The sequence below is a fragment of the Salvelinus alpinus genome, chromosome 31 (genome assembly GCF_045679555.1).
Source record: "Salvelinus alpinus chromosome 31, SLU_Salpinus.1, whole genome shotgun sequence".
In the NCBI taxonomy this organism is placed as follows: domain Eukaryota; kingdom Metazoa; phylum Chordata; class Actinopteri; order Salmoniformes; family Salmonidae; genus Salvelinus; species Salvelinus alpinus.
In genome coordinates this window covers 11,526,210-11,551,676 of record NC_092116.1, presented here as the reverse complement: position 1 = coordinate 11,551,676, position 25,467 = coordinate 11,526,210, and the positions used below count along the sequence as shown (strand labels likewise).

At 45.1% G+C, this 25,467-nt stretch overlaps 1 protein-coding gene across 1 annotated transcript in view; it reads right to left on the bottom strand.

The window, feature by feature from the left end:
• Window positions 1-3,141: 3,141 nt before the first annotated feature.
• The window catches only part of LOC139561144 (synaptopodin-2-like), a 50,076-nt gene continuing 27,750 nt past the window's right edge, over window positions 3,142-25,467 (bottom strand). The window contains exons 2-4 of the mRNA XM_071378039.1: window positions 20,265-20,416; window positions 9,360-10,126; window positions 3,142-7,540 (exon numbers count right to left, since the gene is read on the bottom strand). Of these exons, the coding sequence (XP_071234140.1) occupies window positions 3,588-7,540; window positions 9,360-10,126; window positions 20,265-20,416 (4,872 nt within the window). The 3' untranslated portion in view covers window positions 3,142-3,587. The remainder of the gene's footprint in view (window positions 7,541-9,359; window positions 10,127-20,264; window positions 20,417-25,467) is intronic.

Here is a 25,467-nt window from a genome sequence, read left to right as displayed (position 1 = left end):
ACAGAGGTTTATACATTAATTAAAATGGACAAGCATGTAGAACACATTTTACATGTCAAGTTTAGTCATTTAGCAGACAGTCTTATCCAGAGCGATTTACAGAAGCAATTGGGGTTAAGTGCCTTGCTCAAGGGCACAACGACAGATTGTTCACCTAGTCGTCACTGGGTTTCGAACCAGCGACTTTTCAACCAACACTCTTAACCACTAGACTACCTGCCATGCATCTAAATAAGTATTCCTTAGCATGCATAAAATACATACATCTACATGAGATTAAGAAGCAGGTGTAGCCAACAGGCCAGGACAGGACTCTTTTAGTCAGGTCATTCAAGTAGGGATCAAATTTCCACCCGATATAGCCTGTTCCTGCAGCCTGCTCTGGGCACCGATTGATATTAAGACTCCCTCTAAACAGATGACCTCCCCTTGACAACCCCTCTAACATGGATCCCAAAACGACGTGATGATGCAAGACTGACGGGTAAACATTTAGGTCAGAGCTTGCTCATCCTCCAATCTTATCCAATGAGGTCACTCCAAGCTCCAATTCGATGAGCTCGTCAAAGAACGAAATACCCTTGATGCAGAATCAGTGACCATGCGGTCAGGGATGATAATGTGCCTTTTGAGCACTTTCCTAGCATTCTAGAGAACTCTAGAGTTTGGGTGAGGAACATATCCGATTTCTAAGCAGGGGCAGCTGGCTGGTTACAAGGCTTTTATAGAAGGCGAGCAGTGAGCTATTATTGGAAAGTGGTTGGCTATCCATTGAATTTACAATAATAAAACACAGTGGTAACAGTCGTAGCTATATCCACTCTGACAGTACAAAATCATGTTGGCTATGCCAGTAAACATGTCAGTTGTTTAGAAGATGACATGGATTACCAGCACAAGTTTCTTCTCCTCTGTTCTAGTTAACTCTTCTCAAAGTCCCTTCGGCTGTGATTATTTCAAGTATGATTTGTATTTTGCTATGACTGAAAATAGTACAAGATGTGTTGCAGTTTTGTAAATCTAAACCTACAATCCATCCGTTGTCATATTTGAGTAAAGAAGTAACAAAACAATGAATGCATGTTTTAATTGTGTGGGTGTGGTCATTTTTTTTGTACAGAAAATATGGCGAAGTGGTGACAAAGTGGGAACAATGTTGTGCCAGGCAGAAAGAAGGTGTAGAGGAAAAGTAGAGAGTAACAAACGGAATGGGATCTAAAAAATGCAGAAGAGACCAACCAAGGAAACGCAAACAGAAGGATAAAATACATTTTAATTGCTCCGATGTGAATCTTACAGGAAGTGCACTATGAAGAAGAAACACACAAAAGACAATGAAAAAGAAACAACTTCAAGAACGAAAGGAAGCAACCCTATACGAAATTATACCTTAACATTACAGGGTGGTTCATCCTAACTCACCTTTTATTCTGTAACTGTGCTTATTTAAATATCCCTTTAATGATGTTTGTTTTTTGGCATTATGTAAAATCAAAGCAGGTGGACAGAAACATAGAAAAAGGATGCAAAGCTGAAATCAGAAAAGTGAGAAAGACAATCATTTGTAGGCCAAAGCTAGAGAGGTAGTGAGTGACTGCCATTCGTGTAGGTGAAATTCAAGCCTACTAACCCTCCCAAACCAACAGCTCTCACTACACACAAACATATAATCTGTGACATTGGACAGTTTAAATGTAGGAACCTAACATGACGCAACAGCTGGTAAAAAGTTTAAAATAAAACCAAACCATTCAAGTAGGGTCTTTGGAAGACGCTGAAGGAAATTGTACACGATCTACATCCTACATTCGTCCAAGTACATTCCACCTCTAAGAGATGGGGGCCTAAAAAACGCGCAATCGCACACGCACACGCACACGCAGACACACACACACACACACACACACACACCCTTTAAACCCCCTATGCTCCTTTGAGACCCCTCTTTCAAAGTCACTAAGATCTCTTCTAGCCATGGTAGCCAAAAGAATGGGCAACTGGACATTTTTTATACATGACCTTATGCATGATGAGATGAACATTTCTTAATTAACTTAGGAACCACACCTGTGTGGAAGCACCTGCTTTCAATATACTTTGTATCCCTCATTTACTCGTGTTTCCTTTATTTTGGCAGTTACCTATATACTTCCATAAAATACAATACATAAACTTTTTGCAATGTAATTTCTGAATATTTTTGTTAAAATTAAGTCGGCAGGTTTCCTATTCATTATAGCATATGAGCATTATATCCACCAAATCTAAACAATTTCACTATACATACAAAACATACATATCCTCCTAAGATCCAGGAATTCATTTTCGTCCTCTCTAATGGACATTGGTTTTTGGTCCGTATCTCTTAGGCCATACATGCCACTGTGGTAGATCCTGTTGTACCTTTGAGAGGACATTCTGGGCTTTTCAATGACAACATGTGTGGGGGTGTCACCTTGATCCTTTTTTTCTTTATGGTTCTTCAAAATGCCTACCATCACAATTAGCACATTTCATAGTAAGTGTGTGTAATTGTATAATTATAATTTTTGTGAGTTTGATGTTCAAATGGTTTCTAATAGGTAAATATCTCAGGAATAGTTTGGTGAGTTTTTGAACAATGTAATCATATGTGACATTAAATAAGAGCTAAACTATGTTCTTTACCTACTGCCCCCACTTACTGTAATTGTTCATATTTTTTCATATTTACTATCAACCCAGTCCCAATGGCCACTAACAGTGAACATCCTTTAACATGTTTTTTTCTTCACCCCAAAAACTTAATAAACGTAATAAAAAATGTATAAATTATCTAAAACTGGGTCTCAGGAGAATATGTCAAATAAAGCCAGACAGTTCTCAAACCTGTCTCTAAATATATTTCAACTGACCAGTCCTGGTCTCCCTTACCATGTTTTAAACGTCTTTAGTCGCTACTAATCAATTAGTCTTCTCTTTGTCATCAAGGTCAATTTTGACAAACAATTATTGCACATCTTAACAGCTAACAAATACACTGTTGATATTGCAGAAAAGATTCTCAAAATTAGCACTCGCTCACGCACCTCCTTAGTACTCATCACCAACATTTTCTTAAATCACCTTTCAATCTACTCTCATTTCCATTTTTTTCCCTCAGCAATAAACACTCACCTGTTCACATTCTGTCAATGCCTGCTCACAGACTCTGATGAATCAACACTGATTCACATCATAAGTCCATTGAATGCATTTCATGGCTTTCCTGAAAATCTACATTTTATAATTTTTTGTCTCAGGTAAGTAATAAGCTATACCAATATCATATATTTCATTTTCAATTTGTTTTGCATTGCATTAATGCTAAGAAACAAACTTTGAAAAGCTTTGCTTAGCTGGTGGAAAACTACACCCGAACCTTATGATATTTGACATTCTAAAATGTGTCATATTGTGACATCATTTAAAAAAAATATGTTGGCTGTAAAATATTGAGAAAAGGCATCTTAAAAGCCTTCTATGAATATATTGCATTTGTATGAATGTCTATTTTAACTAGATCTTATGTTGTTTCAAGCAAATATCACTTAGTCATCCTATCAAAATCACTCTTTCTCCACAGCTGCTGGCTTCCAGACCTGGGCTGAACTCTTTTTGGCCATGAACCTGGGCTTTGGAGCGGTGCTACCCCCAGAGATGGACTCAGGCTTTGCTGCTATCGGAAAGCTGGGGACCACATAGGTACTGGGAGGTAGTGGCTGGTAGGGAGCTTGGGGTGCTGCTTGGTAAGGGGGGCTATGGGCTGGCTGATATGGACCTTGGGGGGTCGGTTGGTAGGAAGGGTTTGGAGCTTGGGGCTGGGGATGGGGATGGTGCTGGGGTAGATAAGGGGCTGGAGGGGCTTGTTGGTAAAGGGGATTATATGGTTGTTGGTAAGGGCCAGCAGGAGCTTGCTGGTAGGGGTTGTTAGGTGGCTGGTAAGCATTAGGTGGGACTTGGTGGTAGGGACTATCGTGCATGTTTGGTTGAGGGGGCATCCCATAGGGCTGCTGAGGGTGCTGAGGCTGCTGTGGATAGGCAGCATTCATTGGTCCAGCCGGCTGGACAGGGGAAAGTTTCTCATATCTGATTGGTTGGTTTTGGTTTGGAGGGACTGGGGCAGGGGCTGGGGCAGGCTTTGGTGCAGCGGCCTTGGCAGCCTCGGCAGCCTCCACTGCTGGGCCATATGTGAAAAGGGAGGCATTGAGCTGATACGGCTGATGTTTCATGACATCTATAACAGCAAGGGGTTTGCAGGCAGGTTTGCCTTTCCCTTTCTTGGCTTTGGCCGCAGGGCTAGATGGAGGGGGTTGCTTAATGGCCCCTGGTGGGTAGGACGGGGACTGTATGGGGTTGTAATTTGATGTAGGGGGAGCTCTGCAATTGGGTGAATATTTCCACGAATGAGGTACGGAGGGAGAGGGCGATGTGGACCTTGCCTTGTTTTCCTGCACAGTGGCTGCTTGGGCTTGCTGGGCTGCCTGTGCAGTGGCTGCCAGCACAGTGTCCGAATCCACGACATACTTCTCCATACGAGACTGCCTCTTGGCGAACAAATCGGCTCCTTTCCCTGTAACAGCCGGCATCAACAAAGCTGAGCCCATGCCTCGCACTGGTACCAAGACGCTGGCCATTGGATTGATGAGGGGTGACGATGACCTTTCTCCAAGCGTGTAAGAATTCATTCGCTGTGGGCGAGGAGGAGGAATACAACGGGGAGCATTTTGTGGCGCATTCTCAGGTTTCGGAGAAGGTTGAGCCACTCTGTCCATCGGGGTCTGGGTATTTACTGGGGCTTGCTGTGGTTGTGGGGCCCAGGTACTTGTGTGTGTCTGAGGCTGTGCCTGAGCCGGGGCCCATGCATTCATAGGTGGCTGTGAGGGTGTCTGCTGTGGAGGTGGCTGTTGCCAGCTTTGCTGGGATGGGGATTGGGTTGGAGTTGTTTGGGCCCAATGTGACTGTGGCTGATCCTGATTCTGATCTGGGGTCCAGGCATTAATGGGTAGCTGTGCTTGAGCCTGAGCAGGTGCTTGGGCCCATGTATTCATATGGGGTTGGGGCTGAGCTGTAGGTTGGGGTTGGGCTGATTGGGCCCAAGGTGGCTGTGGTGGCTGGGCCTGGCTCTGTGGTGGTGTCCATGCATTCATTGGAGGCTGAGGTGATGACACCCAAGGTGGCTGAGGCTGGGCCTGGGCCTGGGGCCAAGCCTGTTGTGGAGGCTGAGGTTGTTGACCCCATGGTGGCTGGGGCTGTTGCTGTACATGTTCTTGAGGCTGAACCCAAGGTGGCTGGGGCTGTTGCTGAACTTGTTCTTGAGGCTGAGCCCATGGTGGCTGGGGCTGTTGCTGAACTTGTTCTTGAGGCTGAGCCCAAGGTGGCTGGGGCTGTTGCTGGACTTGTTCTTGAGGTTGAACCCATGGTGGCTGGGCCTGTGCTTGTTCTTGAGGCTGAGCCCATGGTGGCTGGGGCTGTTGCTGAACTTGTTCTTGAGGCTGAGCCCAAGGTGGCTGGGGCTGTTGCTGGACTTGTTCTTGAGGTTGAACCCATGGTGGCTGGGCCTGTGCTTGTTCTTGAGGCTGAGTCCATGGTGGCTGGGGCTGTTGCTGAACTTGTTCTTGAGGCTGAGCCCAAGGTGACTGGGGCTGTACTTGTTCTTGAGGCTGAACCCATGGTGGCTGGGCCTGTGCTTGCTCTTGAGGTTGAGCCCATTGGGGCTGGGCAGCCCAATAATTCATTGGTGGCTGAGGCTGAGCTTGAGGCTGAGGAGGAGGAGGTTGGGGAGTCACCCAAGGGAGCTGTGGTGGGGACTGACTTGGAGCTGGAGCCTGGGGCTTCATTTCAGCAGGTGTCCAAGTACTCACGTGTGGCTGCAGTTGTGGCTGCTGTTGTGCCTGTGTTTGTGGTGGAGCCTTAGAACTCACTTGAGGCTCGGGTTGTGAATGAGGCTGAGGTGGAGAAGGTCCATTTCTTCCCCAGGCTGGTGCTTGCTGGGGCTGCTGCTCTGCCTGGGACCCTGGGGGACTACATGTGTGTTTTTCTGGAGAAGGGGTGTTGGCAGGAACTTCCTGGGGTGCAAGAGGGGGGGAGGGTTCTGGGGTCGGTACAGGGGTTGGATCTAGTTCTGGAGCAGGGGCGGACTCAGGCTCAGAGGCTGTAGCAGGTGTGGGGACACTATTTTCAGCATGCAGTGGCAACTCCTGGTTGGCCAGCTCAGGCTGAGGGGACCAAGGCGGAGAGTTGGGATTAATGATGGGCTTGGGAGCGACTGGTGGAGGCGTCTTATGTTTGACCCTTGGTGACTGGAGAAAGTTGCAAGCCTCAGCCCCCAAGCTAAGGTAGTCCTCTTCCGTAGCTGACTCAAAATCCAACTTCTTGTCACTTCTGTTGAGGAGATTCATAAGCTCCGGGTTGGGTGGCACTTTGGGAGCCTGTTTGAAATTGAACATTGGCTTGCCCTTGAATCTGTTCCTTGTGTCCTGCAAGATCCCAGACTTAATAGCCGGCGTTGAAATGCGCTCGTCGCGCGAGGCAATCTGCTCCCCCTGAATCATCGCTTCTTGGTTGTTCCCACTCACTGGGGGAAGAATTGGGATGGGCACCTGGTTTTGTACCGAGAAGAGTTGGGGGTTTCGATTGCTCATGGAACTCTGCATTTCATTGCTTTGGTGGTTGGCGACGCCGTTCATGTTAGACGAGTACTGTTGAATTTGTTGCTGCTGGTGGTACTGCTGCTGTTGTTGATATTGTTGCTGCTGGTATTGCTGCTGCTGGTTGTATTTCTGCTGCTCGTACTGTTGTTGCTGCTGGTATTGCTGCTGCTGCTGGTATTGCTGCTGCTGCTGTTGCTGCTCGTAATACTGCTGCTCTTGGAACTGCTGATACTGTTGCTGCTGCTTCTGGTGCACGTTCACGTCCATGTAGGCCTGGCTCTCTGTGGTGGCCTGCATGTACGAGCGCTCCTCCATCTGCTGGTAGGCTGCATGCTTCTCCACCTCCTGCACTCCCTCCACAGGAATCCCCTGGCGCCTCATCTCCTCATGTTCGGCAGCGATCTCGTCCATGCGCTGGCGGCGCTGGGAAAACATTGTGGCCCCCTTGCCCGTAGTGTTGGGCAGTTGCTCCATCTCCTCTCCGGAATTGAGCTTGCGCTCGATCTTGAGTAGTCCCGTGTCCCAGTCGCAGGTTATCACTCTGCCTCCACCATGGGCATTAGTAATGAAGTCCTCGTCAAGCTCTGACTCGCTGGTTGTGGCTACGAGGGTAAATCTGATCGCTCGGGGGTCTTTTTCCTCGTAGTCTTCCTCCTCCTCGCTGTCGTCGTCGTACTCTGGTTCGCTCTCACCAGTGCCGTAGCTGACGAGTGTGTACTTCTTGGCCCTCTGTCGATGCCTCTTGAACATCAACACCCCCTTGTTGTTGGGGTTGGGAGCGTCAGCGTTCAGAAGAATAGCAATGCGCTTACATTTAGACTTGGCCTCCTTCACCTGCTTGTCTGACAGGCTCTCACTGCGCCTGAGCCCTGCAAAATAGAGCGAGGGAGAGAGATAGCGAGAGAGAGAGATAGGTGGAGGGAGGAAGAGAGAAAGGGTAGAGGGAGAGAGAAGAGGGATATTTCAAATGGTTGCTTCTTGTGGCCTATTTAATTGAACTGCATATAATGGTTATTAATAGCTTGGGTCTAATTGAGACGACCACAAATCATTCCATTTGGATGAACATGCATCGGAAAATGTTTGCCACACCAAGTTACACTGTTTTCAGATACCAGCAGGCCTGCAATGCAACCACATTTTCAAAAGTCTTTTGATAATCTTGAATACATCTTAACACTGCATGTCCACCCTAATGACATTGTGAAAACATATCTTAATACATGAAAGCAACCACTCACTAATTACTTTCACTGATATTTCACACATACAATCACTCTTTAAATGGCAGACATGAAAAATAGCAGAAATTCTGACAAACTGCTAACTTAAATCACACCATGCTATTAGATAGTAAATTAAAAGCAGCGTTAAATATCATAGCAAACAATTGTATTCACCCCATTATATTGAAAACCCGGGATCTTTTTTTCAAGCAAAAACACATTTGTAGAAATCCCTCAAATGACATAAATGCAAGCAATAACCTACACATTTCCATAAACATGCATAAGAGCTAAATCTAATCCATTCATTCACTCATTCATTCAATATGTCCCTGGTCCTGATCTTATACTTGGTTATCTATAGCCCAACAAAAAGTCCTTTAAAGCCCTTTACCTCAGTGCCGATACTTATCACAGATTTGATCATTCAATCTACAAAATCTCTATTAAATCAACACAAAAAGCAATTACCTAATTCTCTGACCAACTGTCTAATATCCTCCTAGTTTGTTCCCCGATAATACACGATATTAACAAAGCTGTGAAAGCCTATTCAAATGGGTGGTCCCCATAGTTTGAGCCAATGGCAGAGCATAGAAGAGATAAAATGAATTAAAAATAGTCTGTGGGACGGGAGTGCATTCACCAGCACCCAAGCACCTTTCCCACTCCTTATCTGTAAGTCCACTCTCGGATCTGTCACCTAAACCCGAGGCGACGACAGTCATGTCCACACACTCTTTAACAGCACCAACCCTACACACACATACACAAACATAAAAAGCTGTGATTTAAAAAAGTACCCATCCTTACATTTTTATTTCCCTCAGTACGACTAACCTCAAGGTGGAGGAAGACTGGGAGTAGTGGGCGAAGCTCGCTTTACGGCGCGGGCTAAGACATACGGTTTTAAAGGATCGGGTAACGGGCTAGTGCAGCACATGCTGGTGTCCGTCAAAGAGCACTTCTACAGGCATCATCAACGCGCTGGCATTCAATTAAATGTCATATTTATCGCCCTGAAAGACACATCCTCATCAAGCCCCTATTCTAAGCTAGAGGAAAACATTTATATATTTTTTAAAAACACAATCATTCTCTATCTCTACCCATTATATTGCCACAATCCTGCCCTCAGTGATCTTGGATACTACAAACTGGATACTATTCAGGCTTGAACTGGACCTCTCTGCTTCAATCCAAACAAAACCCCTCCCAAGTAAGAAAGAGCATCTACTATTTTTGGGGCCACATTTTTGTGTGCAACAGGGCACCGGGCTAAGGAATGCACACATGCCTCCCAGAGTTGAGTTGACAAATGCAGTTCACAGCAGTGCTACAGTATGTCAGTCTGCTATTAGGTCTGAGTCGGTGAACCCTATAAGACAACAGTAATTTGACCCTCATAAATACACACACAAAGCAGGACTAGTAACAGTGGAAACAGGCATAGAGTACTCACTGGCGTGCCTGGCCCGGTGCTTGTTGGGTTTCCCAAGGTCCTTCTCCGAATCCGAGTCTGGCTCCTCTGCCGGCTCGGCACCCTCTTTGGGAATTCCGAAGGAGACAGTGAAGGAGGCAGGAGCTCCCTGGCTTTGACCTGCTCCTTCCTCCCTGGGGGCTCCACCAACATTTCCACTGGCCCCACAGGCACCCTCCCCCTCTACCAGACATGGAGAACCCCTTCCGGCTGCGGGATGGTGCAGGGTGATCTCCACCACTCCATGCTGACTCAGGGGCTCCCTAGCTGGGCCACAGACGTAGAGCGAGTGGGTGGTGGTATGGAGGAGGGCCTTGTTCTGGAGGGCCTCTCTCGCCTGGATCTCCCCCTCTATTCCAAGAGCACTCCCCAGGGAGGTGCAGACAGGATCCTCCAGGGTGTGTTCAGAGAGGGACAACTGGAGCTCCACCATTGCCCCTCCCTGGGGTCCTGCTCGAACTCCGTCCCCTCCGAGTAACTGGGACTCTGGGCCGCTGCACTCCCCAGTAGCGGGCACGCAGAGCTGGGTACGGACCAGATGGGTCCCTCTGGCGGCCTCCGTGTCACTCTCTGTCTCCCCATAGTAGGCCTCATCCTGGGACTCAGCGATGTAGAGCGCTCTGGGTGGTTGGGACCTGCCAAGGGACAGGATGCGGAGGTTGGTGCTTTCCAAAGCCTCACCAGAGGACTCCCTTGTGCCAAAGTAGGTCTCCTCTGAATGAAATGCCTCAGGGGATAGTGCGCAGCATCTGTATGAGCAGGGGGGGGGGGGGGGGAGTAAGGAGCATAACACATCATACAATAGCTCAATGAAAATCACTTTGAATTTACAAGTGTTTAGACTGTGCATAATAAAAGTATGGTTTGGTATGGTCATTTGGTTTGAAATGGGATAGATAGATAGATAGATAGATAGATAGATAGATAGATAGATAGATAGATAGATAGATAGATAGATAGATAGATAGATAGATAGATAGATAGATAGATAGATAGATAGATAGATAGATAGATAGATAGATGATAGATAGATAGATAGATAGATAGATAGATAGATAATATGTCTCCGTTTCCTCTTCCCTTGAAGACGCAGGTAAAAGGTTATCTGGGGACTGGCATAAAACATATAATAAAAATAAAAAAACATGTCTTTTTGATCTCATGATTTGATTACCTGGATTTCCAATATGTAATATCGTTGAATATTGTGCTGCGCACCAGAGCACTTGACGTTTGTGTTAACTAAAGCCATCTCATCCACCACTGGCCCCTCAAGTGGTCACCATAATCAAGCAAACTCAATCTCCGTCCCTCATGTTAAATGACTGGAGTGAAGCACTGAAGTGGAAGGCAATCACATTTCAATTGGGCCCCACTTCATTTCCCCTTTCAGCGTCATAGAGAAATGCAGTATGTCGTTGTGTCACTACAATTATTGCATTGGAGTCAATTAGAACCTAGCAACCAAAAGGGAAGGGGGTGAGAGATGTGACCAAACATATTTAATTAAGTGATAATGCCCTCGAAGCCGGTGTTTGGAGGATATATTGGCATGTATTAATGACAAAATAATACACAAAACAGGCTCTGCCCCACCTGCCCTGAATATTTTAAATTTTAAATTTATTTCACCTTTATTTAACCAGGTAGGCTAGTTGAGAACAAGTTCTCATTTACAACTGCGACCTGGTCAAGATAAAGCAAAGCAGTGTGACACAAACAACAGCACAGAGTTACACATGGAATAAACAAACATACAGTCAATAATACAATAGAAAGAATCTATATACAGTGTGTGCAAATGAGGTAAGATAAGGGAGGTAAGGCAATAAATAGGCCATAGTGGCAAAATAATTACAATATAGCAATTAAACACTGGAGTGATAGATGTGCAGAAGATGAGTGTGCAAGTAGAGCTACTGGGGTGCAAAGGAGCAAAATAAATCAAATAAATAACAGTATGGGGATGAGGTAGTTGGATGGGCTATTTACAGATGGGCTTTGTACAGGTGCAGTGATCTGTGAGCTGCTCTGACAGCTGGTGCTTAAAATTAGTGAGGGAGATATGACCCTCCAGCTTCAGTGATTTTTGCAGTTCGTTCCAGTCATTGGCAGCAGAGAACTAGAAGAAAAAGTGCCAAAGGAGGAATTGGCTTTGGGGATGACCAGTGAAATATACCTGCTGGTGGGCGTGCTACAGGTGGGTGCTGCTGCTATGGTGACCAGTGAGCTGAGATAAGGCGGGGCTCTACCTAGCAAAGACTTATAGATGACCTGGAGCCAGTGGGTTTGTATATGGGTAGTATATGGGGTAGTATAAGGGACCTTGGTGACAAAACGGATGGCACTGTGATAGACTGCATCCAATTTGCTGAGTAGTGTTGGAGGCTATTTTGTAAATAACATCGCCGAAGTCAAGGATCGGCAGGATAGTCAGTTTTACGAGGTATGTTTGGCAGCATGAGTGAAGGATGCTTTGTTGCGAAATAGGAAGCTGATTCTAGATTTAATTTTGGATTGGAGATGCTTAATGTGTGTCTGGAAGGAGAGTTTACAGTCTAACCAGACACCTAGGTATTTGTAGTTGTCCACATATTCTAAGTCAGAACCGTCCAGAGTAGTGATGCTGGATGAGCGGGAAGGTGTTGGCAGCGATCGGTTGAATAGCATGCATTTAGTTTTACTTGTATTTAAGAGCAGTTGGAGGCCACGGAAGGAGAGTTGTATGACATTGAAGCTCGTCTGGAGGTTAGTTAAAACAGTGTCCAAAAAGGGGCCAGAAGTATGCAGAATGGTGTCGTCTGCGTAGAGGTGGATCAGAGAATCACCAGCAGCAAGAGCGACATCATTGATGTATACAGAGAAAATAGTCAGCTGAGAATTGAACCCTGTGGCACCCCCATAGAGACTGCCAGAGGTCCGAACAACAAGCCCTCCGATTTGACTCACTGAACTCTGTCTGAGAAGTAGTTGGTGAACCAGGCGAGGTAGTCATTTGAGAAACCAAGGCTGTTGAGTCTGCCGATAAGAATGTGGTGATTGACAGTCGAAAGACTTGGCCAGGTTGATGAATAAAGCTGCACAGTACTGTCTCTTATCGATGTCGGTTATGATATCGTTTAGGACCTTGAGCGTGGCTGAGGTGCACCCATGACCAGCTGGGAAACCAGATTGCATTGCGGAGAAGGTACGGTGGGATTCGAAATGGTCGGTGATCTGTTTGTTAACTTGGCTTTCGAAGACCTTAGAAAGGCAGGGTAGGATAGATATAGGTCTGTAGCAGTTTGGGTCTGGAGTGTCTCCCCCTTTGAAGAGGGGGATGACTGCGGCAGCTTTCCAATCTTTGGGGATCTCAGACGATACAAAAGAGAGGTTGAACAGGCTAGTAATAGGGGTCGCAACAATTTCGGCAGATCATTTTAGCAAGAGAGGGTCCAGATTGTTTAGGCTGGCAGATTTATAGGGGTCCAGATTTTGCAGCTCTTTCAGAACATCAGCTATCTGGATTTGGGTGAAGGAGAAATGGGGGAGGCTTGGGCAAGTTGCTGTGGGGGGTGCAGGGCTGTTGACCGGGGTAGGGGTAGCCAGCTGGAAAGCATGGCCAGCCGTAGAAAAATGCTTATTGAAATTCTCAATTATTGTGGATTCATCGGTGGTGACAGTGTTTCCTAGCCTCAGTGCAGTGGGCAGTTGGGATGAGGTGCTCTTATTCTTTATGGACTTTACAGTGTCCCAGAACTTTTTGGAGTGACGGGTCACCACTGGCTAGCAAGCAAAGGATAAGAACTTTGCCAGCCAGTATGGCAAAGGATATAGGATATGTGCCAATATATCCTCCAAACAGGGCATTATCACTTTTATGCAACGGGTTACCAACATGCTCAAATAATGATTGACATATTTGAATTCGTTATTTTTGATGAATTTATTCATACTGTTTCATCCTTCCACAAGATATAGTCCCGACACAAATCTACAGTTGCTACCCAAGCCGGCTGGTTGCTCGTTCTATCAGTTCGGTTGCCAGAGATGCGACCCAGTCGCTTAGTCTTTTTGTTCTGTATCTATGGACGCGAACCAGTCATTCGTTCTAAATAGTCCATTGCCATACTGGCTGGCAAAGTTCTTATCCCTTGAATGCTAGCCAATGGCGACCCGTCATTCAGAGCAGGTGGGGCAGAGCCTGTTTTGCATGTTATTTTGGCATTAATACGTGTCACAAATCACTTTGCAAACAATGTAAAAAATATATATAATGAATAAATCCGCATTCAAACATTTTTGTTTTCTTGAGTAAGGCAGCTCCAAAATGCAGGTATTTCAGCCTAGCTCAGTGCTTTCTGTGGTGGTGGGGCAAGCCAGCAGAAAATACGGAGTGTTGCGCCGTGATTGGCTCAGTGTTCTGTCACTCATGGGGACACTACGTCACCGCCAAGTCTAAGGGTAGAGCTAGAAAATTCTAGCCCCTTGGGTGCTGCCATAGATGTACATTAGAAGTGCCTATCCAAGAAGGCTCAAGGTCATTGGCCACAGATAAAATTACGTCAAATCACGTGATATGTACAGTAGCTTTGATTGGACTGATCATGTCAACATCCTACTTTCAAAATCTTAGCTAGCGGTCATCATCATGAATCTATTCGACAATCTACTGGCAAATCCTTTTTAATCCTTGTCATATGAAGAGAAATTATAGATAAAACATATCAGTGCTCATCGGCCATTGGACTTAACATTCCACAACAAGTTGGAAATCGCATTTACATTTAAGTCATTTAGCAGACGCTCTTATCCAGAGCGACTTACAAATTGGTGCATTCACCTTATGACATCCAGTGGAACGGCCACTTTACAATAGATATTCAACAATGAGTGGTTTGGAATGAATCAGTGACCGTGGCTAACTGCAAGTATTGCAAAGCAATCACTAGCCTACTATTCAGTAGAGTGGCTATGTGGTCCCAAATCTGGGATTAAGGGGCTCTTTTCCAAGTTTAAAATGATAAACATTCTTCATCGCCCATGCTGTCAATGAAGCCTGATTTGTGCCACACTCAAAACTGTTAACTCGGGAACTGCGAAAATTTGACTTCAGTGAGTTCAAGACAACTGGGAAGTCGGGAATAAACAAGCTCCGACTGGGAAAATACGTTTTGAACAGTCATCCAACTCGGAATTGTAAATCTGGCCTCTTTCTACAGCTACGACCTGAAGATCAATAACGTCATCATGATTCAATGTTGTTTTTTTCAGAGTTCCCAGTTGTTTTGAAAGCACCATAAATCCAGAGAATGCCAGACTTTGATGGCAACATTTGCCCATGAAGGACCGCCTCGCCACCTTCCTGTTCAAGTGAGCACAGCACAACAAGGTGAGTCCAAAAATGTATTGTATGCTGCTGCATACATGATGTAATATGCCAGGGAGATATGTATACTGTAGCTAATAAAATAATACTAGGTGTATGTTGTGTAGTAAGTAGCCCATGTGCCTCACCCTAATAATTTGGTCTTTTTACCCCTCTTAATTTATGCTACGGTTCTGACTTGGTGTACAGGGAGAACACTGTAAGAACGGCCCATGCTCTGAATTCTGTCGCTGTACATATCAAAAGTGCTAAACAAATAGTTATATTGACTACGTCCGTCCTAGCTCACTCATTAATTTAATCGAAATTACGGATAGCCTCTTATCCGCTTGTCGTCCCCTTATGCCATAGTTTGTACATCTCAATTGTCATTAGAAACCACATTTGTTTAAGCAAGTCAGCCATATCAGCTATGTTTTTTAAAAGGCAGTAAATGAGGTTGAATGAACTGTTTCGCTGCCAGACAAGGCTCCGCTGATAGCCAGGTGTAGCAGTCGTAAGATGTTGGGACAGCTTAATGTAGGCCAGTTTGTGGGCACCATTTGTCACCATTATAACGCAATTAATGTATTGTTTAGTGTTGTTTTTTTTACATGCTAAAATCACCACTGTTGCTAGTTAGCCAACTATGGCTAACTGACAGTCACGTCAAACAGTGCAGCCAGAATAACAAAAGTAGCTGCATTTGCATTTGTTTATGCTGTTTTCTAGTGACATTTATTTGGATACATACATAACAATGAGCTAATGAGGCACGATTTCACCTGGCATAGAAAATGTACTCTCTCTCGTCAGGACACTGTTGTTCAGAGGAGCTAGCCAACAAGACAGCTAACACAATCACTTCAAACTGAAGCTGGAAAGACTGCAAACAAGCTGCATTTCGTTTCATTTTGTTTTCTATTGATAGTTCTTTGTATAAATCCATAAAAATTATGCTAATTCATGATTTCGAATGGCTGAGAAACACTGCCTGGCTGTATGTCAACATGTTCATTACTATGGGACAGCTGGAGATTGAATTTGAATATTGAAACAATGTTGCAAATGTCGGTGAGACAGACAGCAAGATTTATACAAATGTCTGCTGTTGAAAACTAAATGTTAGTCTAAAAGAAAGGTGAGATAATGTCTAGATGCTTTTTATAGTGGAGATCAAGTTTATAAATTGCTTAGCTGGGCTGATGAGACAGTGGATTGTGCACTCAGATGGAACAGAGTAAATAGGCATTTTAACGTCATAGATTTATTTAGCTTTTGGTAACTTGTGGAATAGACACTGGTTGGAATGTGGTTAGAAAAAAATCTGCATTCTGGATTAGTACCACCCTTAAAGTGGCATAATTTTGGCACCCAGAACCAAATCTTGAATGTGAGCTGGTCTGTGTTTCATCTGTCACAAGAGACAATTGGCTAATTAGCTTTGCCACAATATTTATTTTCACCCATCTAGTCTGTTGACGTCAAAGAGTGCTTTGTAGATATGGGGATAAGAAATAAGAAAGCAGGCTACTATAGTGTAACAAAATCCACTTTCAAAGGGACTGTGTGCCTGCCGGCTGATTTACAGTGAGCTTCAAAAGTATTGCGAGAGTGACACATTTTTTGTTGTTGTTTCAGCTCTGTACTCCTTGAAATAATACTTTGACTATGAGGTTAAAGTGCAGACTATCCGCTTTAACTTGAGGGTATTTTCATCAATATCGAGTGAACCGTTTAGAAACTACAGCACTTTTTGTAAATAGTCTCCCCAATTTAGGGGACCAAACGTATTGGGACAAATTCACTTACAGTTGAAGTCTACATATACCTTAGCCAAATACATTTAAACTCGGTTTTTCACAATTCCTGACATTTAATCCTAGTAAATATTCCATATCTTAGGTCAGTTAGGATCACCACTTTATTTTAAGAATGTGAAATGTCAGAATAATAGTAGAGAGAATGATTTATTCAGCTTTTATTTCTTTCATCACATTCCCAGTGGGTCAGAAGTTTACATACAATCAATTAGTATTTGGTAGCATTGCCTTTAAACTGTTTAACTTGGGACAAATATTTCAGGTAGCCTTCCACAAGCTTCCCACAATACGTTGGGTGAATGTTGGCCCATTCCTCCTGACAGAGCTGGTGTAACTGAGTCAGGTTTGTAGGCCTCCTTGCTCGCACACACTTTTTCAGTTCTGCCAACAAATTTTCCATAGGATTTAGGTCAGGGCTTTGTGATGGCCACTCCAATACCTTAACTTTGTTGTCCTTAAGCCATTTTGCCACAACTTTGGAAGTATGCTTGGGGTCAATGTCCATTTGGAAGACCCATTTGCGACCAAGCTTTAACTTCCTGACTGATGTCATGAGATGTTGCTTCAATACATCCACATAATTTTCCCTTCCTCATGATGCCATCTATTTTGTGAAGTACACCAGTCCCTCCTGCAGCAAAGCATCCCCACGACATGATGCTGCCACCCCCGTGCTTTACGGTTGGGATGGTGTTCTTCGGCTTGCAAGCCTCTCCCTTTTTCCTCCAAACATAATGATGGTCATTATGGCCAAACAGTTCTATTTTTGTTTCATCAGATCAGAGGACATTTCTCCAAAAAGTACGATCTTTGTCCCCATGAGCATGAGTTGCTGAGCGGCCTTTCAGGTTATGTCGATATAGGACTCGTTTTACTGTGGATATATATATTTTTGTACCTGTTTCCTCCAGCATCTTCACAAGGTCCTTTGCTGTTGTTCTGGCATTGATTTGCACCAAAGTACGTTCATCTCTAGGTGAAAGAACACGTCTCCTTCCTGAGCGGTATAACGGCTGCGTGGTCCCATGGTGTTTATGCTTGCGTACAATTGTTTGTACAGATGAATGTGGTACCTTCAGGCGTTTGAAAATTGCTACAGGTCTACAATTTTTGGCTGATTTCTTTTGATTCTCCCATGATGTCAAGCAAAGAGGCACTGAGTTTGAAGGTAGGCCTTGAAATACATCCACAGGTACACCTCCAATTGACTCAAATTATGTCAATTAGCCTATCAAAAGCTTCTAAAGCCATGACATAATTTTCTGTAATTTTCCAAGCTGTTTAAAGGCACAGTCAACTTAGTGTATGTAAACTTCTGACCCACTGGAATTGTGATACAGTGAATTATAAGTGAAATAATCTATCTGTAAACAATTTATTGGAAAAATGACTTGTGTCATGCACAAAGTAGGTTATCCTAACCGACTTGCCAAAACTATAGTTTGTTAACAAGAAATTTGTGGAGTGGTTGAAAAACTAGTTTTAATGACTCCAACCTTAGTGAATGTAAACTTCCGACTTCAACTGTATGTGTATTAAAGTAGTAAAAGTTAAGTATTTGGTCCCATATTACTAGCACGCAATGACTACATTTAAGCTTGTGACTGTACAAACTTGTAGGATGCATTTGCTGTTTGCTTTGGTTGTGTTTCAGATTATATTGTGCCCAATATAAATAAATTAAGCAATAAGGCCTGAGGATGTGTGGTATATGACCAATATACCACGGCTAAGGGCTGTTCTTAAGCACGACGCAACAAGGAGTACTTCGACACAGCCCTTAGCCATGGTATATTGGCCATATATCACAAACCCCTTAGGTGCCTTATTGCTATTATAAATGGGTTCCAAACTTAATAATGGCGGTAAAAAATGTGATGTTTTGTCACACCAGTGGTATACGGTCTGATATACCACAGCTGTCAGCCAATCAGAATTCAGCGCTCGAACCACCCAGTTTATAATGGTAAAAAATGTATTGTGTCATTTTGGAGTCACTTGTATTGTAAATAAGAATAGACTATGTTTCTAAACACTTCTACATTAATGTGGATGCTAACATGATTACGGATATTCCTGAATGAATCGTGAAAAATTATGAGTGAGAAAGTTAGGGCAAAAAACTAAACGTGCACCCCTTGGGGTCCCGAGGACCGAGTAGTGGATTTAAAAAGGGATTATAGCTTTCACTTGGATTCACCTAATGTTTTGGACACTTGTGTAAGTGAATATGTCCCAATACTTTTGGTCCCCTAAAGTAAGGGGACTATGTACAAAAAGTGCTGTCATTTCTAAACGGTTCACCTGATATGAAAATACCCTCAAATGAAAGCTGACAGTTTGCACTTTGACTGCATTGTATCATTTCAAATCCAAAGTGCTGGAGTACAGAGCCAAAGCAACAACAAATGTGTCACTGTCCCAATACTTTTGGAGCTCACTGTATGTGTTCCCTTAAATATGGGCATCGGCACAAATATCCGATGGCACACCAGACGCGCAGGGTGTGTGACGCCAACTGAGTAACTGTTTAAAAGCTGCTTGTTGAGTGTGCACACAAATCTCCAACAGCTGGTTCGTCAGCAGCCAAGACACTCAAAGGTCAACGCACTTACCAATGAACCACTATCTGTCCGTCCGACCACCATGTTCCAGGCCACTCAACTGTGTACATGCAATTTTACAATGGTTGGGTCTAATCCTGAATGCTGATTGGTTAAAACTGCATTCCGGCCGGTGTCTATTCCACAAGTTGTCATTAAAATGCAATCCACTGTCTCATCATCCCAGCCAGGCAACTTATAAACTTGATCTCCACTATAAAAAGCATCTAGACATTAACTCACATTTCTTTTAGACTAACATCTAATTTTTCTTGTTGGCTAGCTCCTCTGAACAACAGTGGTCTGACGAGTGAGCACATTTTCTATGCCAGGCGAAATCATTGGCTCATTGTTATGGATGTGTCCAAATAAATGTCCCTAGAAAACAGCTTAAACAAATGCAAATGCAGCTACTTTGCTGTTATTCTGGCTGCACGTTTTGACGTGACTCTAAATTAGCCGTAGTTCTCTAGCTAGCAAGCAAGGTATAAGAACCTTGCCAGGCAATATGGCAATGGAACATTTAGAACGATCGACTGGATACAGAACTAGCAACCCTAGATTTGTGTCGGGACTATATCTTGTAGAAGGATGAAATAGTATAAATTAATTAATCAGAATAACGTTTTTAATGAAAATATGTCAATCGTTATTTTAATATGTTGGTAACCCATTATATAAAAGTGATAATGCTCTCGAAGCCGGTGTTTGGAGGATATATTGGCACGGTTTGCCGGCCCTCAAATTACTGTAGTCTCGGGCCTAACAACACCCGTGCCAATATATCCTCCAAATACCGGCTTCTCTGCCATTATCACTTAAATAGTTAACTAATTAACTAGTGCTTGTTGTGTTGTGTTGAACCATGCCTTGAAGTATATGGCCCAGTTTATCACACCAATGCAACAGTAAGTTATGAGAGCATTGACATAAACCTGGATAAACCTGTAGCACCCCAAGGTTGTGGTGTTAACTTGGCAGTCATTTTTTCCAAAAAAGAAAACTAATCAAAAGGCTAAGTACATTTTGGGGTATATAATTCTGGATATTATGTGCAGACCCTGGTTTGAGAAACCATGGTGTAGTTAATGAAAAATCCAGCCTTTGGGGTTACCTTTTGACCAGTAATTGCAGGCAGTCGACGCAGGCGTCAATGACAGCAATAGCTTCTGGGAGGGAAAGGTCACCGCAGGGTTCTCCATTCAGCGACACCACCTCATCCCCCTCACAAACCCCGGCCAGGGACGCACGACCCCCCTCTTCCACCTACGGAATGACAAGCAGTGGTGAGTCCCCAGGACATGCCTCACAATAAAAAAATCACCTACACCTATTATTCAGGTTAGTGTATTTACTGTATGTAACTGAGGTCGTTTTGGCCAACCACAGTTGTTTGATGAGTAACATTGCCTGAGATCTGAAGGCGTGTGTTAGCTCACCGAGTTAATGCCTAGGACTTTATCTCAGCAGGCTAACACAGCCGTTTGCCACGCAAGATACCCAGGTTCAAACTCCACATGACTGTAGGTAACATTTTCAATAGGACCTTTACATGGATAAAAGACAGAAAACATTCCCTATTGGACTATGAGGACAGTCATTCAAACAGTTTGAGTGTGTTTAACCAAGTGGATATCGGGTCATTGGCAAGACTTACGATGATGTTAGTGACGCATTAAGCCAACTATTTTGTGTCACTGGTCTACCCACTACCCCATAATGTCAAATAGGAATTATGTTGTTGGAAATGTTTACAAATTAATTTAAAATGAAAAGCTGAAATGTCTTAAGTCAATAAGTATTCAACCCCTTTGTTAAGGCAAGCCTAAATAAGTTCAGGAGTTTTTGAATGACTGCCTCATCTCTGTACCACACACATACAATTATCTTTAAGGTCCGTCAGTTGAGCAGTGAATTTTAACCACAGATTCAACCACAAAGAAGGGCACATTTTTTTGTTGTTGTTGAAAAAGCAGACATTGACTATCTCTTTGAGCAGAGTGAATTATTAATTACACTTTGGATGGTGTATCAATACCATCAGTCACAACAAAGATACAGGCGTCCTTCCTAACTCAGTTGCCGGAAAGGAAGAAAACCGCTCATGGATTTTACCATGAGGCCAATGGTGACTTTAAAACAGTTACCGAGTTTAATGGCTGTGATAGGAAAAAACTGAGGGCAGATCAATAACATTGTAGTTACTCCACAATACTAACATAAATGACAGAGTCAAAAGAAGGAAGCCTGTACATAACATGCATCCTGTTTGCAACAAGGCACTAACGTAATATTGCAAAAAATGTGGCAACGCAATTAACTTTTTGTCCTGAATATAAAGTGTTATGTTTTTGGCAAATCCAATACAACACATTACTGAGTACAACTCTCCATATTTTCAAGTATAGTGGTGGCTGCATCATGTCATGGGTATGCTTGTAATATTAAGGACTGGTTCAGTCTGCTTTCCACCAGACACTGGGAGATGAATTCCCCTTTCAGCAGGACAACCTAAAATACAAAGCCAAATCTACACTGGAGTTGCTTACCAAGAAGACAGTGAATGTTCCTTGAGTGGCCGAGTTAGGGTTTTGACATAAATCTGCTTGAAAATCTATGGCAAGACTTGAAAATGATTGCTAAGCAATGATCAACAACCAATTTCACAGAGCTTGAATAATATTTAAAAGAATAATTGGCAAATGTTGCACAATCCAGATGTGGAAAGCTCATGGACATGTCTATCCCCTCTCCTATGCGGAGACTGAGGGCATGGAGATCTACATACAGGAGAGCCTCCAGCAGGGTTTTATCTGCCCCTCTACATCACCAGCCTCCTCAAACTTATTTTTTGTTAAAAAGAAAGATGGGGGACTGCGCCCCTGCATTGATTATCAAACACTGAACAAAGCTACCATTAAGTTCAGCTATCCTTTACTCCTCATTTCAACCATCATCAAACAAATGCACGGGGTGCAGTACTTCACCAAACTGGACTTGAGGAGCGCTTACAATCTAGTATCTCATAATGCCCTGTGGCCTGTCTAATGCTCCTTCAGTCTTCCAGAATTTTATTACCAAAGTGTTTCGGGACATGCTTCGATGGGGCGTAGTTGTTTATATAGATTACATTTTGGTCTATTCTCCTGACCACGCCCAACATGTCCCGTTAGTCAGGTCTGTGCTGGGAAGACTGTTGAAGCATAATCTATATGTTATACAAGAGTGCTTAATCCAAGGTGGCTTAGCAGTTCAGACGTCTTTTTCTGTTCCGTATTGTTCGTGTCCTGTATATATATATATTTACACCTTTCTTCGCATATCTTTTATCTATTTTATTATCCAAGAACTCAACTACAAAAGCTTTCCTGCAAAAGCTTTCCTGCAACCCACTTCACCAATTACAAAAAGTATTACTTACCTCAATCTGAAAATCCATCGTGGAAGCTAGCCAGGGGCTAATTCAGAAGCTAGCCTGAAAGCTTAACCAGAAACTACTCCGATAGCTAGCCAGAAGCTAATCTGTAGCTGCCCCGAAATTAGCCGGTTTGCTGGCTAGCGTTGGTGTTTCAGCTGCCCACGTTTAGTGGTCATCAGCTATTCCTTTAGCTCGATAATCTACCGGCACTTTTGTGCAACGCGACTCGGACCGGAGCATTCCGGGACTCTTTTTTTTTTTTTTTTTCTCTCAGTTTCCCCGGATTCCAGCCGCAGGCTCTGGACACTTGTACCTTGATTTCGCAGCTAGCTAGCTGCAAACCGTGTGACTATTGGCTTACGTCGACCCCGGAGCAAACTCTAATCATTCTGGAGCTAGCCAGCTGAGGAGTTCCATCACCATCCGGACCCGTTTCTTTTGTTGCTGCTGCAGATACGGAACCCCACCGGGCCTTCACGACTGACTGCCGCGACTGACTGCCGACGTTATCTGCCCGAGGGATTTATCCAACTGGCACCTCGGTCCCGACGTTACCTGAACGCTCATCTGAGGCCCGCTAATCGTTAGCTGTCTTATCGGCTGCTATTTGAACAAGTATATTGGACAACTATTATTATTATTATTATTTATTTATTTTATTTTTTCCTAAATGTTTATTTTTCCACCGGTCCTTGTCCTTTTTGGGCTACCTCACATCCACGGAGGGAGTGGAGCAGCAACGTGTCAGCGCAGTCAGGTCATGGCCCATCCACAACTCCGTGAAAGCAGTCCAACGATTCCTGGGGTTTGCCACCTATTTCCAACGGTTCATCCGGGGCTTCAGCATGGTGGTCGCGCATCTTACCTCCCTGCTGAGAGGAGGTCCCCTGTGGCTTCGTTGGTCGGAGGCGGAGAGGGCATTCGAGACACTGAAGGCACGCTTCACCACTGCTCCCGTACTTACATCCCGAGCTCTCAATTCCCTTCATCGTCGAGGTGGATGCCGCCGAAGTAGGAGTCGGGGCAGCGCATAGAAAACCCCTCCCAAGCTGTGGCCCTGAGCCTTCTACTCCAAGCAGCTGAGCCCCGCCCAGAGGAACTACGACGTAGGGGACCTGGGAACTCTTGGTGGTCAAGAAGGCTCTGAAGGCAAGGAGGCACTGGTTGGAGGGGTCCAAACACCCTTTCCTGGTGTGGACGGACCACCGCAACCTGGAGTACATCAGGGCAACAAAGAGGCTAAACCCGAGACAGGCCAGGTGGGCTCTATTCTTCGCCAGGTTCCAATTCACGCTTTCCTATAGGCCAGGCTCGAAGAACGTGAAGGCGGACACCCTGTCTCACTTCTATGACACAGAGGAGAGGCAGGGAGAGGAGACCCCCATCATCCCTACGTCCCGTATCATCACGCCAGTGGTGTGGGACGTGGATAACGACATATGGCAGGACCTGCGCACGGAACCTGCGCACGGAACCCGCACCTGCACAGTGCCCGGAGAACCACGCCTACGTGCCCACGGGTGTGCGGGACCACCTCCTTATCTGGGCACACACGGTGCCTGTGTCGGTTCATCCTGTGATAAGCCGTACCATCGCCTGCCTGACTGAGAAGTACTGGTTGCCCACCTTGGCTAGGGATGCCCGAGTTTACGTAGCTCCTTTCCCTGCTAGTTCCACAATGACCCTGGTCTCACCTCTCGGTGGACTTTGTCACTGACCTTCCCCCCTCCCAGGGGAACACCACCGTTCTCGTCGTTGTGGACCGGTTTTCCAAAGCTTGTTGCCTCCTTCCTCTGCCTGAGCTCCCGACGGGCATGCAAACCGCGGAGGCTATTTTTACGCACGTCTTCCGGCACTATGGGATCCCGGAGGACATTGTGTCAGACCGTGGCCCTCAGTTCACCTCACGCGTATGGAAAGCGTTCATGGAACGCCTGGGGGTCACGGTCAGTCTCACCTCCGGGTACTGTCCTCAAGCTAATGGGCAGGTGGAGAGGGTCAAATCAGGAACTAGGCAGGTTCCTGTGTTACTGTCAGGACCGGCCGAGGGAGTGGGCCGAGTGGGCTGAGTACGCGCAGAATTCCCTCGAACACTCCTCCACTAACATAAATGGAACGCTGCCCACACTCGTCTCCAGCAGGCCATGCATCAGCACAAGGAACAGGCCGACCACCACCATAGTGAGGCGCCTGTCTTCTCTCCAGGCAACCAGGTCTGTCTCTCCACCCAGAACCTGCCCCTCCGCCTGCCCTGCCGGAAGCTGAGCCCGCGGTTTGTGGGGGTTATTGAGGGTTATTGAGGTAACGTACCGTTTGCAACTCCCTGCTGATTACCGCATTAACAGGACTTTTCATGTGTCTCTCCTCAGGCCAGTGGTGCCTGGTCTCCTCGCTGAGGCTGGACCCAATGATGCCCCGGCTCCTCCTCTGGACATCGAGGGAGGTCCGGCGTACTCGGTCCGTGAAGTCCTGGATTCGAGGCATCGGGCGGGGCGTCTCCAGTACCTCATCGACTGGGAGGGGTACGGCACAGAGGAGCGGTGCTGGGTTCCTGCGGTGGACATCCTGGACGCTTCTCTGACCAGGAATTTTCACAGTTGGTGCCCTGACCGAACCGCACCGTGTCCCTGTGGTCATACCCGAGGCCGGTGTCATCCCGCTGCTAGTGCAGCACGTCAGGGGAGGTACTGTCACGGATCCCCCCGGTACTGCTGCTCATTCCGTTCACCAGCTCCGGAGGTCTACGTCACCAGCCTTCTAGGCGTCACTGAACTGGATTCATTACCACCAACCCCGTACTGTCTTGTCTCATTATGTACGCCTGGTTCCCATTCCCCCTGATTAGTATGTGTATATAGATGCCCTCTGTTCCTCATTGTCCTTGTCAAATCAAACTTTA